The 13,309-nt window shown below is 41.9% G+C and overlaps 1 protein-coding gene across 1 annotated transcript; it reads left to right on the forward strand.

Moving 5' to 3' along the window:
- The first annotated feature begins 2,031 nt into the window (after positions 1-2,031).
- Positions 2,032-11,258, forward strand: polr1b (RNA polymerase I subunit B). The gene is made up of 15 exons (XM_086224473.1): positions 2,032-2,266; positions 2,643-2,810; positions 2,942-3,088; positions 3,168-3,300; positions 3,388-3,524; positions 4,175-4,398; positions 4,487-4,658; positions 4,789-4,960; positions 5,035-5,316; positions 5,429-5,562; positions 5,637-5,807; positions 6,248-6,404; positions 6,511-6,707; positions 7,013-7,263; positions 7,524-11,258. Exons 1-15 carry the CDS (start codon positions 2,090-2,092, stop codon positions 8,404-8,406), a joined length of 3,405 nt encoding a protein of 1,134 aa, XP_086080599.1. The 5' UTR covers positions 2,032-2,089; the 3' UTR covers positions 8,407-11,258.
- The last annotated feature ends 2,051 nt before the right edge of the window (positions 11,259-13,309 follow it).

The raw sequence follows: 13,309 nt of genomic DNA on the forward strand, positions 1-13,309 counted from the left end.
TGTCCATAGGAGGAATCTGACTGACCTTGTGTTCCATGTTTTGAAACACACCTTCACATCTTTGAATGCGGGCAATGTACATCCTTACATGTGAATATGACTGACAGCAGGTCAGATAAATTACAATTTTTTTTTTTTGTATCTCGTTCAAGAAAAATAGTCCCATTTATTTCAAGCAGCCAGCAGGGGATGATTCTACTGATAGCGAAAAGAAGTGTAGTTGTAAGCTTACTACGAGAAATCTGCTCAAAAGAAAAATTGCCAAATTCTCACATTTGTCATACCAGTTAACTTCTTTTAATGAGTACCTTGATTAATTGAATCAGGGCAGCTGGATATAGTTATATGTCTAGAAGATTCTTTGCCCCTATCCAAGTGGCTGCATCAGTTCATGCTGTTCCCATAGACTAGCTGCCTAGTCTCAAGTCTTCTTTTAACGAGTTTTCTGTCTCAGGTCTTCTTCAGTACAGTATGGTGTTCATTTTGAGAGAATTGGTCCAATTTAGAGTCAAACGGACAATAAAGTATGCGCTAAGGCAGGAGAGCTTAAACTTTTTCCTGTAGAGGGCCACAAGTCAAGTCAGTTTTATTTGTATAGCGCCAAATCACAACAAAAGTTATCTCATGACACTTTACAAGTAGAGCAGGTGTAGTACCACGCTCCTTCAATGATAATACACCCAACAATTCTCCCTGAAGCGAGCACATCCTGGAACAGTGGCAACAAAAACCTTTGTTTTATCAAGCAGGAACGTCGAGCAGATCCGGCCTCAGTGGGAACGGCTATCTGGTTTGACCAGTTGGGGGGAAAGAGAGCGGGAGAGACACAGACAAAAGACAGATGATGGAGGAAGACAGATATGGAGAAGGAAAGAGAGGGAAAAAGATAAAGAGAGAGAGAGAGAGAGGAATGAGGGGGGAAATGATGGACAGATGGGGAGGTGGACAGATGATGCTCATGGCAGCTTGAGTTTCTTCAGGTCTGTAGCCTCCTCCAGCAGAAGCAACAAAGCAAAAACGTAAAGGTGGGCCATGGGCAGAATGGCACACAACTCACATATTGTGTGGTGAAAAGCCTTCTGTGTACCCTTTTCTCTGCCTCATTGTTCTTTTTCTTACTCCACTTGCAAAACTGACATCCTGTGTCGCTCTGAGGAATCGTCAAATTCTGAAAAGTTTATTTAGTCTAATAATGAATTTAATTAATGTAGGGATCCTAAATATCAATACATTTAAGCATTTTTACCTCAACAAAGAAAATTCATGAACAGTGATTTTGAAAGTATAGTTGAATGAAAATAGATAAATAATAACAATAATATAACAACAACAGCAATAATAATTGTACTACTACTAGTAGTACGACTTCTACTTGTAATAATAATGATAATAATCCATCCATTTCTACCGCTTATCTTGTTAAGGGTCGCAGGGGGATTGAAGCCTATCTTTGGGCAAGCATACGCCCTGGATGGGCTACCAGTCCATCGCAGGACCAACACATAGGGACAGACAACCATTCACACTCACAGTCACAGCTACAGTCAATTTAGAGTATCAATCAGCCTCGTCCCCTCTCGATGTCTTTGGACAGTTGTCAGTGACAGTGCTGTTCTTACAGTGCTAACCACCGCACCACAATAAAAAGAATAAGAATAAGAATATAATGATCTGGCTGGCTGACCTTATTGCAGGCATTATTTTACCTTACAGGATGCACTTCAGTCACTATTTTATCACCTATCCATACATTCTCACATTGCCCCTCATAATAATTTGGCTGGTTCAGATAAACATGCTTTAACTCGTGGTGTCACTCCCCGTTCTACGTCATACGTAGGAGCCCCACAAATATCAATACGAGGATTTTAAGAAGAAATGCAGTAAAAAGACATGATAGTAAGAGAAGCCTGAAACGTTGAATGAAATGACTAAAACCACAAGATGGAAGTAATGTACAAGCAGCTGCCAGAAAACTTGAGCAAAGAAGAAGAAGAAGAAGAAGAAGAAGAAGACGAAGGCGCACTGATGACTTCCTGTGCCACACGGGTGTACTTCCTGTGTCACCGTGCACATGTGATAAACAAGCATGGACTCCTCAACGAAGTGGAGCCAGCTGGCGAAAGGACCGAGCTTAAAAAATCTGACCGAAGGAGGGTTTGGTGTCCTGAAGGAGACTCAACATGCTGCCGTCCAAGACCTGACGAAAGCTCACATCGAGTCCTTCAACCAGGCTGTAACCGACGGACTCACCTATGTAGTGCAGGTCGGACGGACTTTAACTAAGACACTACATTAAAACAACATGACCTTACTTGTTAAATGACAGCTTATAAAACGAAACTGTTTTTGAAAATATTGTTTCTTTAGCCGAAATGAGAGCATCCACACGTGATAATACAACCTAAATTCCTCATGAAGATACAACATTCAGTGTAACTCCAAATTGATAGCTCACTTTAGGTCAGAGGAGGAATAACACATTCATGACTTATTCATGATTAATACGATTAGTCATAATGTGCTGTAAATAATGTGTGGCTTTCTAATCAATTTTATATATGTTTCATGAGGATGTCTTGTGTTGTGAGGTTTAATTTCTTGAGGTCTTTAACGATATGGGACGTTTCGTGTGTTTTCAGGCGATCCCTCCCTTAGAGTTCACATACAAGAATGACAGGATTTGCCTTGCATTTGTCGATGTCACAATTTACAATCCAGTGGTGGCCAAAGGGAACATTTGCCAGGAGATGAGGGTGTTCCCAGCAGAATGTAGAGGGAGAAGATGTTCTTATAAGGGAAAGATCGTTGTAAGTCTGAGACGTGTGCAAATTCCCCACCAACATTTGACCAACAAAAGAGCCAAAATACATTTGATGGATACAATCTGATTTAAATTGTGGTCAGTTATTTAATTGACTCAATATTTGTATTGTGACAGGCAGATGTTACCTGGTCTGTCAATGGAGTACCTAAAGGGATCATCAAACAGTCTCTGGGTCAGGTGCCAATCATGGTCAAATCCAAGCTGTGTAACCTGCATGGCATGACCCCCAGAGAGCTGGTGGAGCATCATGAAGAAGCAGAGGTGAGCTATAATTGTTTCTTCAAATAAACCAAGGAGGAGTTCACCATGGGAATTTCTAATTCCAAATTCCTTCTTCCAGGAAATGGGTGGTTACTTCATTGTAAATGGAATTGAGAAGGTCATTCGAATGTTGATAATGCCAAGGCGGAACTACCCTATAGCCATGTCGCGACCTAAGTGGAAAAGCAGGGGGCAAGGATACACTCAGTATGGTAAACTTGACCTTGGTTTAGTCTTTAGTCTTTGCTTTTGAATTACAGACTCCTGTCTTGTACATCATCACCTTCTCCATCTCACAGGTATTTCCATGCGCTGCGTGAAAGAGGAACACACAGCCATCAACATGAACCTGCATTATCTGGAAAACGGGACTGTGATGTTGAATTTCATCTACCAGAAAGAGCTCTTCTTCCTCCCACTGGGTTTTGCAATTAAGGTAATAATCAGGTTGGTACTTGGCATGATGACATTTTATGTTTTCTCCCTTACTCACATTTTTCTCTTGCTGCTCCAATTCCGTTCCAATTATTGCCCTACGTGTAAACGTAGCCAGAGTCACTTAAAACACTTTCTTTTCTCAGTCCTGCATTATTTCTCCCCCATGAAATATGTATTGAAATCATTAAGTTTAATGTCAACTTCTGATTATTAGCTGACCTTTCACCTGCAGGTGTCTACAAGTTGACTAAGAAATTCTTTGATGTCAGGCGTCCCAAGTGTCTTAACGTTCATGTCATAGGGTGATCAGAGTGCGACATGTCCTCCAGTTGAACAATTGAATGAGTTCATTTAAAAACACTGCGTCACAGATGTAGGCTTCCACTGTGTGTTCCTGTCATGGCCAAAAATTATTTGGGCGTCCTTGATTCCTTGTGGATGTTTTTACTGACTACATTTGGAGAAATACCACCAGGGCATTCTGGAGATATTGCGCAAAGGCAAAATGGAGTCTGTCGATGTACAGACATCCAACTGGAAAAGTGGCTCCAGTCTTATGCCTTTTCCAGCAGGGAGGCATAATAAAAGGAATGGAAGCTTTACATTCCTGCATGTCACTGAACAGTCTTTTTTTGGGGGTTCCTTCAGGCGCTGGTGGACTTCACAGACTTTCAGATCTATCAGGAGCTGATAAAAGGCCGGGAAGACAACTCCTTCTATAAAAGCTGTGTCTCTGAGATGCTGCGCATCGTCATGGAGGAGGGCTGCACTACGCGCGGCAAGGTGCTCAACTACCTGGGGGAGCGCTTCCGGGTTAAGATGAACCTTCCAGAGTGGTACACAAATGAGCAGTGTGCCAACTTCTTGTTAGAGTATGTTTTTCATGAACACACCTGACAAAACACAGTGTGTTTTTAATTTTTTTTGTTGCATGACCCTGACATGTTGTGTTTTGATCAGTGAGTGCATCTGCATCCACCTGAAGTCGGACCTGGAGAAATTCTACCTGCTCTGTCTGATGACCAGGAAGCTTTTTGCATTTGCCAAGCAGGAATGCATGGAGGAAAACCCTGACAGTATCACATGTCAGGAAGTGCTCACTCCTGGGCAGCTCTACCTCATGTTTCTGAAGGTAGTCTCTCTTCTTTGGATTATGAAGGATTTTAAGAAAATAGAAAATTTTAATGTAGGGTTGAATATGGTAAAAGATTTTTGAAGGCCACCACAGTGTTTCTGATTTAACCCATAAAATGTGGTCCCAGGAGAGACTGGTTGCCTGGTTGTTGTCTGTGAAGTTGTCCTTTGACAAGCGAGGAATCAGGGGGAGCAGTGGATTGAGTGCTGAAAACATGATGAAGGTGTTCAGCATGGGCACAGATCTGACCAAGCCCTTTGAATATCTGCTGGCCACCGGGAACCTCAGCTCCAAGTCTGGTATGGTCTTCCGCCCAAGTACACGTTAAACTTTAGCATGAGTCTTGTGTATTTACTCTCTGTGTTGTGTCCAGGTCTTGGCATGCTGCAGAACACAGGCCTGTGTGTGGTAGCTGACAAGCTCAACTTCATCCGTTACCTCTCACACTTCCGCTGTGTGCATAGAGGAGCAGCATTTGCCAAGATGAGGACCACGTCAGTCCGTAAGCTGCTGCCTGAGTCTTGGGGCTTTCTGTGTCCCGTCCACACTCCAGACGGAGAGCCCTGTGGCCTCATGAACCACATGACGGCCAGCTGTGAGATAGTGGCCCATACCTCATCCACCGCATCACTGCCTGCTCTGCTGTGCTCCCTCGGTGAGCTCTCGCTTCACTCAGCAATTGTGCCAATGACATCATTGATTTAAATTCACTCTAATGCACATTTAAAGCTCAGTTGTCTGAATGTGTTGTGTCTCTGGTGGGTCAGGGGTTTCTCCAGTAGATGGAAGTCAAGGCCAAGCCTTTTCAGACTGCTATCCTGTGGTTCTGGATGGGGCCTTTGTAGGCTGGGTTGAGACTGAATTAGCCTCTGTTGTGGTCGACTCACTGCGCAGATTCAAGGTATAACTGTCAAATGTCGAGAGCCCCTGTCAAGGCCTGTGCAGAAAACTGATGTCAGTATCCTTAACCTTCAGGTAATGAGAGAGAAGAAGATCCCTCCCTGGACTGAGATTGTTCTGATTCCCAAAACAGGCAAAGCCAGCCTGTACCCAGGCCTGTTTCTCTTCACGACCCCCTGTCGTATGGTTCGTCCGGTACATAACATAGCTCTCGGAAAGGAGGAGTGGATTGGCACCTTTGAGCAGGTACAAGATTTAAAAACCTTTATCCAAGTGCTTGAAGCACATAAACTGTAAGTGTAAATAGTTTTTGTATGCTGGATGCTGAGACTTTTACTTAAAAGGAAACTTGAATCATTTTGAAGCATATTTCTGTAATTACAACGTGGGTAGTGTATGATTTAAGTTTTGGCCTTCATCCAGAAGCCTCATAGCCCTTGCTAGCTAAAGTTTGCTCTAGGGCTACAGCTTACATACTTGCTAGGCTAAGTTTAAAGGTTCCAATGTTCTGGGTACATTTGAATCATACACTGCAGGGACACTCCTTTTCTGTTTCATCTGCTCTTGTAGCACCAGTTTGAAAAATATTTGCCTCTTCCAACTACGGAAGCGGTTTAGATAAATGGAAAGGCCATCTTCCGTAGTGAGATATGTTCTTTCTCCTCTTCTTTGATGTGTTGCTGCAGCTTTACATCAATGTGGGCATCTTGGAGGATGAGCTTGAACCAGGTGTGACGACACACCAGGAGCTCTTCCCGCACAGTATGCTAAGTGTGGTGGCCAACTTCATTCCCTACTCGGACCACAACCAGAGTCCTAGGAATATGTATCAGTGTCAGATGGGTAAGCCCCCCCCCCCAAGGATTTGATTCAGATGTTAGACTTTCTACAAGTGATGTAATATCATGAAACACTGAACTGTATCTATCAAACACCAAAATCCTTGCAGGGAAGCAGACAATGGGCTTCCCATTGCAGGCATTCATGGATCGCTCTGATAATAAGCTGTACCGGCTCCAGACCCCACAGAGCCCACTTGTCAGACCCTACATGTACGACTACTACAACCTGGACAATTACCCCAGCGGCACCAACGCCATTGTAGCGGTCATATCCTACACAGGCTATGACATGGAAGATGCAATGGTGTGTAAAACACAGCAGTTACTTGCCATGACGTTTCCAGATACACAACTAAGTGCTGTAAAAACTTGATGTTCAAATATTGTTTTTAAAAAGTATAGGTTCAGAGCTATTGTGACTGGTTGCTGTTACATAAAGCGGTAGTCTCACAATATCAGAGAAAATATGTGTTTTTTTTTTAACTGAACCTTTTGAATTTAAATTTTTCAACTTTAAATGTGTAATTGTATTTCCAACTTGAATGAATATTTAAACTTTGAGCATTTGTTGATTGGACTCCTAATCCTGATACGCCTTGTTCTGTCTAGATTGTGAACAAGTCATCATGGGAACGGGGCTTTGCCCATGGATGTATCTATAAAACGGAGCTGGTGGACCTGGCAGACAAGGTGCGAGGAGAAGATAGCGTAGTGTTTGGGACCAAGCCAGGTGACCCGAAGGTGAATGACAAGCTGGACGCTGATGGACTCCCTCACATAGGAGCAACGCTCCAGTATGGAGACCCCTTCTACAGCTACATCAACCTCAACACTGGCCAGACCTTCATTAACTTCTACAAGTAATGCCAACCACACTACACTATTTATTTCATGTTACATCATGTATTTACCACAAATATGACTCATTGTGTCTGCTAGTGATAGTTAGGTGCTGTTCACCTCTGAGTCCATTAATTGTACTTTTGACTTGGGATGTTTGTATTGTGTGACAATAGTCTAAAGAAAATTACCTAAGTAGTGTCCAGAATTATTTTATGTAGCAGATGAGCAGTGAAATCCCATTCAAACTTCTGAAGTAATTTCCCCTGTCTTCTCCCAGGAGCAACGAGGCCTGTGTTGTTGACAACATAAAGGTCTGCAGCAATGACACTGGCGCCGGTCGTTTTAAGCGGGTTTGCATCACTGTAAGAGTGCCACGTAACCCCACCATTGGCGATAAATTTGCCAGTCGCCATGGCCAGAAGGGCATTCTTAGCCGACTGTGGCCAGCAGAGGACATGCCCTTCACAGAGAGCGGCATGAGTCCTGACATCCTGTTCAACCCTCACGGCTTCCCCTCTCGTATGACCATAGGGATGCTGATTGAGAGCATGGCAGGCAAGTCAGGCGCCCTGCATGGCCTAAGCCATGATGCCACGCCCTTCACCTTCTCAGAGGAGAATTCTGCACTGGAGTACTTTGGTCAAATGCTTCGGGCTGGTGGCTATAACTACTATGGCACGGAGAGGCTCTATAGTGGTCTGAGCGGCCAGGAGCTGGAGGCGGACATCTTTATTGGTGTTGTTTATTACCAGCGTCTACGTCACATGGTCTCCGATAAGTTTCAGGTGCGAACCACTGGAGCACGGGACAAGGTAACTAACCAGCCAGTGGGAGGGAGAAACATCCAAGGAGGCATCCGTTTCGGGGAGATGGAGCGAGACGCTTTGCTAGCTCATGGATCATCATTCCTGCTTCATGACCGCCTCTTTAACTGCTCGGACCGCTCCGTGGCTCAGGTGTGTGTTGACTGTGGTAGTTTGCTCTCCCCTCTGTTGGAGAAACCGCCACCATACTGGTCAGCCACACGCCACCGCAAAACTGTCTGCACCCTGTGTGGCAAAAGTGACTCTATTGACTCAGTGTCTGTTCCCTATGTCTTCCGCTACTTTGTGGCAGAACTTGCAGCAATGAATATCAAAGTCAAACTGGATGTGAAGTGAGTTTGTGGGGAGGTGAGTTAAGATGCGCATCTTCAGTGATGTGACGTCTGCAGAGAAAGTGTCAAAGTCATCTTCATATTACTGTTGAATCATACAAAGTGTGAACAGTTGGAAGACTAATTCAAATCCTGTACTGATGAGAAACTACCAGTGTAACAATTAAAAGTAATACATGTAGTACTGCTTCAAATAAAATACATGAGTATTAGGTGCAGAATATACTAAAGACGGATATTCTGCCAGTGGGTCCTATGACTTATGTATGTGTTTGACACATTTTTGTGATGTGTCAGCTCCCTGCAACAGCTGCTTGGAGGTCCTTGTCAAATTTAAGATGGGCTGATGCAGCAAAGCCAAATGTGTCACCAGTTGCTCAGAAGTTTTACAGGGCTCTTTATACAATCATGAAGAACCAGAGCTCGTACTAATCGAATGTCACAGCAGTTCTCTTTTCAGCCAAGCTGACAAGAGCTGATGATGTTGTTTAAGGTTATTCTTCGATTCATTTGACATTGGCAAAATTTCTAAAAGGACTTTATATTCAACACAGTTTTGACAATAATATATGATGACATACACATTTTGAAAGAGTGATGTCACCCAAATATGCGCGTGTAGAAATGATCAAACTGACCACATCATTAGCTCAAGTTGTAGAAGCACATTTTGCGCTGTCTCGCCACCTACAGATTAAAGATGTCCCTTTTGTAAATATCACCCTTGATTTCGAGGTGAACGGAAGAAGGAACGCCATGTACTTGCATCATCACCATGTTAAGTTCAGCTGAAAATGCATTGCTGCGTAAAGCCAGCCAGGGTAGTAACAAAGATGATACCTTTGTTCAAACAAAAACGTTCATCCTCCTCTGGAAGTTTTTCACCTTTCTGTCACCACAGCCTCCTAATCACTTGAGAGACCTCTCCATCTGTCCAAAATTACAAGCCAAGTAAAAACTTCTGATACATTTTTGAGAAAAGCTGTGAATCCTTTGAAATTTCCCAGCGTGAACTGCTCATAAAATGTGATCTGATCTGCATCGTGTGGCTAACCTAATACCGCACAAAAAAAAATTATATTTCATGTTTTATTGAACGTAGCCATTACGAATTCGCTGTGCTGCTGGATAAAACAAGTGAACCCTAAGGCTAATGACTGAAAAGAATCAGGAATTGGAGTCAGGAGTTAGCTGACTTGAAGTCCCATGAATGAAACAAGATTGGAACCAGATGCAGAGCTACTTTGATATAAAAAAAAAAAAAACTAAAAATAGAACTTTTTGAGTTTGCTACTCACCCAGATCATCTGCTGACTTGAACTGTCTCACAAAAAAGATCTCTGAAGACCTTTGATCAAGAATTGTTGATTTGTACATGACTTGAAGTTGTTTAAAAGTCATCTCAAAGACCAAGTATTCACCAATCAATAGTTTGACAAATTTTCCACGTTGTCTGCTCTCTAGAAGTGGGCACCCAGCCAAATTGACTCCAGAGGTGAAAAGGCACCCTTGGGTAACAGCAAAAGGCTTCAAGGAATCATTGGAGCAGGTTAATATTTCTGTTCGTGAGTCTGCCAAACACAAAACATTGAGCAGGCAGTGGTGAGATGACATCTCACCAGGGAGCAGAAGCTGCTTTCCAAAAAAACCAACTATCAGCACTTGCTTTTAAATTTCCAAAGCACACCTTGACACTTGATGGAAAAAGTTCTGCTGACTGATGAAATTATAGCTGAATTGTTTGGGAAGAATATGCAGAACACTGTCTGGCATAAAAAGAGCATCACATGCCAACAGAAGAACTTCCTCCCCACGGTAAAGTACTGTAGCGGGAGCATGGTTGCTGTCTCAGGAACTGTCACTTGCCATCATTGAGGGAAAAATGAATTTCCAAGTTTATCAAGGCATCCTTAAGGAGATGGTGGCTGTCCATCAGCTGAAGTTCTGCATAGATTGGGTGATGCAGCAGGATAATGACCCTGAATCAAATAACACAACATACCTTTTTGCAGAGTCAGACCCCAGACCTGATAGAGATGCTGTGAAATGACCTCCAGAGAGCTGTTCACACCAGACATCCTAAGAATATGGCCGAAAGGAAGCAGTTCTGTAATGAACAATAGACCGGAGTTCCTCAGAACACTGTGCTGATCTGAGCAGCTACATGAAGCCCTCGGGTCAAGATTACTGCTGCCCAAGGAGGTTTGAGCAATAATTGAATCCTTTTCCCGTCAGCACTGTCAATGTTTAACAGCTTTGTTAAAGACATGAAGTATAATTGTGTGCTCCTAGGTTATGCACATTGTGTTTGTCTATATGTTTAACCTAGGTATACTTTTAACCTAGATGCAGATGAAATCACATTTTAGGAGCAGTTCCGAAAAATGGGGAAGTTTGGAAGAGTTCACGTCCCTTGTTTTTTCGCCGGTGTAAGTTTTTATACAGTTCTATCATTTCATTTGGCAGATGCTTTCGTCCAAAGCGACGTACAACACAAGCAAGAATTAAAGAGTGGAGGAAGTCTTTTTAAGTACAACACAGTGCTTCAAGTCTGAGTGATTAAATGGCTCCTTGAAAAGATGAATGAACGGGCCCAGGTAAGCCTAAAACAAATACTCACGACAGCAAGCTTGTCCTCTGAGTGAAGTGAGTTGACTGAAGACCGACAGTGCTCAAGCAAATGTTTTTACTGAAACAAATGAATTTTACAAAATATTTGAACGATATTCGGGAAGTTCTTTCTCTTTAGGAGGCAATAACAAGAATGGACAGCTCACCTCCTGGGTCGACATCTTAAAATATAGACTGCAAGACATTTACACTTCACAGGTTTCTGTGAAAATACACATTGAACATGTTTTACAAAACACTGCAATAAAATATAATAGAAAACCCTCCCTCCCCATGTACAACTCTTCATACTTTTCAAATGATAGAAATTCATTTTCCACTGGACTGATAAGCGCATGGTCTCGGAACTGGTGACAACGAACAAGGAAACCAGCGTTCTTCTGTCTGCAGTCCACACTACAAGAACACATTCACAGACGTGTGATGGAAATCTGAAGACCACCTTGTTTCAGAAACAAGTGCAATGTGTGATCTGGGAGCTTGGCCAAAAGGGAGGGGGACGTAATCCATAAGACATTGTAGAAATGTACAATTAACATTCTAGAAAAGCGTTATCAAATCAGCAATGGCTGCACACAACTACTCCAATGTCCTCGCAAACAGGACTTAAATAAAAGTGCAATGCATAACTTTCAGTAGAAGAGTGAGGAAAATCTGGGTAGACAAATTTCTTTAAAAATCTGAATGAAGTCTTTAAAATCTATTTATATGCTGTAGAAAAAATAGAACGTACATCTCTCCACCTCAACAGCGACTCTGTAATGCAGAGCAATTTCTTCTCAAAGCACCTTAATAAATAGGTTGTCAACATCTAAAAGCTATATTCACTTCTGCTGAATCAAATGTACAAGAATTACAGAAGTACAATCAGCCAATGACATTGTATTTTCTCCACTTGGCGAGATAATTCACCCACTGATGACCATTTTCTTTTCTGTTGATAACCCAGGTAGAGTGGAATGTCAGGTGACAAAGGTAAGATTTGCACTCCCTCAAAAATAAAAACCAAAATCAACACAATGGACTACTTCCTGATGCAAAGAGAACACAAGGACATTCTTTCAAAGAACAGTGAGATTATTCTGTAAACATATATTTGTGTGTCCAAAGGTTTGGGCAGGTTAATGAACCACTACACTAGAAATTAGGAAATATAACAGATATTAGAAAGGGGATGAATCTATCCATATATACTTCATATCATCAGACGCTGACGTGTATGGAGGGCCTCGTGGCCATAAATACAGGGAACCTAACTAGGCTGCGATTATCACATATATGTGAAATTACATTGATGCACTGAAGAGTTAACAAAAGTTATGTTTCTATTCATATTAAAAATTATGAATTATACATGTCCAATGTATTTTTTCTGTTTGCATTTATTAGCTTGAGCCAATTTGCCTTTTTATTTCCCTTTTAATCTTTTCCTGTGTTTCTTCACCAAACATGGTGACAGGGAGGCCTCTTTCTGGCGCTCCCAAAAAAGATCGCCTGTCAGTCTTAATTCTGGTCTAAATGTCCATCTTCAGGGAGTTCGTTTGTCTGCTAATGCCTGAATCAAGATGCACCCATCATGTGCAGGTATACAAGGATAAAAGCAACAACAACAACAAATTAAAAAAAAAATACAATAAAGCAAAATTATTCAATGTGAAAATAATCTTGTATCAGTAATATCAGTCACATTTTGTGATATTTAATTTGTAAATGTTTCTACTTCTGCGGATATCTATTTAATTTTACTCAAATAAACCTGTACATTTGATAATTTAGTTACGATGAATTATCTATCAAGTAATTTTATTTGATTCATATGTCACAGATCTAGTCCTCCATAGAGATGTGATATTTCCAGTACACTGACATATTGGTACTTGCTTATATGTTGGCTAATAAGTAACAAACTGTTCATATTAAAGTTATGTCTGAGGTCATTTACAAAAAAAGTCTCCATTATGGAATTTGTAATGCAACAAAATGCTATTTTACACTGCAAAATATCAGGGTCTGCCCAATACACATCATGATCAAACTGTTTAAAATAACAAAACAGAATAATCTCAAGTTAAAGGCCACTTGATTGATTTTCTAGACGTTCAAACTGTTCTCAAAGCTATTCATCCAAAAGTCAGGAATAAATTTCGTTTAGTCCTCATCAAATATGAAGTAATGTAAACTTTCAGAACTTTCCCCAGTGTCTCGCTTGGTACCAAAACTCTCTGCTCTACTGTATGAGCTTGCAACAGCTCACCCCCCCCCCCCCCACCCCCCCG

The sequence above is a fragment of the Aulostomus chinensis genome, chromosome 14, assembly GCF_037954235.1.
Source record: "Aulostomus chinensis isolate RoL2024-O1b breed Wild chromosome 14, RoL_Achi_v1.0, whole genome shotgun sequence".
Lineage (NCBI taxonomy): Eukaryota > Metazoa > Chordata > Actinopteri > Syngnathiformes > Aulostomidae > Aulostomus > Aulostomus chinensis.

Excerpts from the sequence above, each read along its gene's own strand:
- polr1b (XM_086224473.1), top strand. The coding sequence starts at position 2,090 with ATGGACTCCTCAACGAAGTGGAGCCAGCTGGCGAAAGGACCGAGCTTA. Across the intron at positions 3,525-4,174 it reads CACTGGGTTTTGCAATTAAG|GCGCTGGTGGACTTCACAGA; the intron begins GTAATAATCAGG and ends GGGTTCCTTCAG. Across the intron at positions 5,317-5,428 it reads TGCTCTGCTGTGCTCCCTCG|GGGTTTCTCCAGTAGATGGA; the intron begins GTGAGCTCTCGC and ends CTGGTGGGTCAG.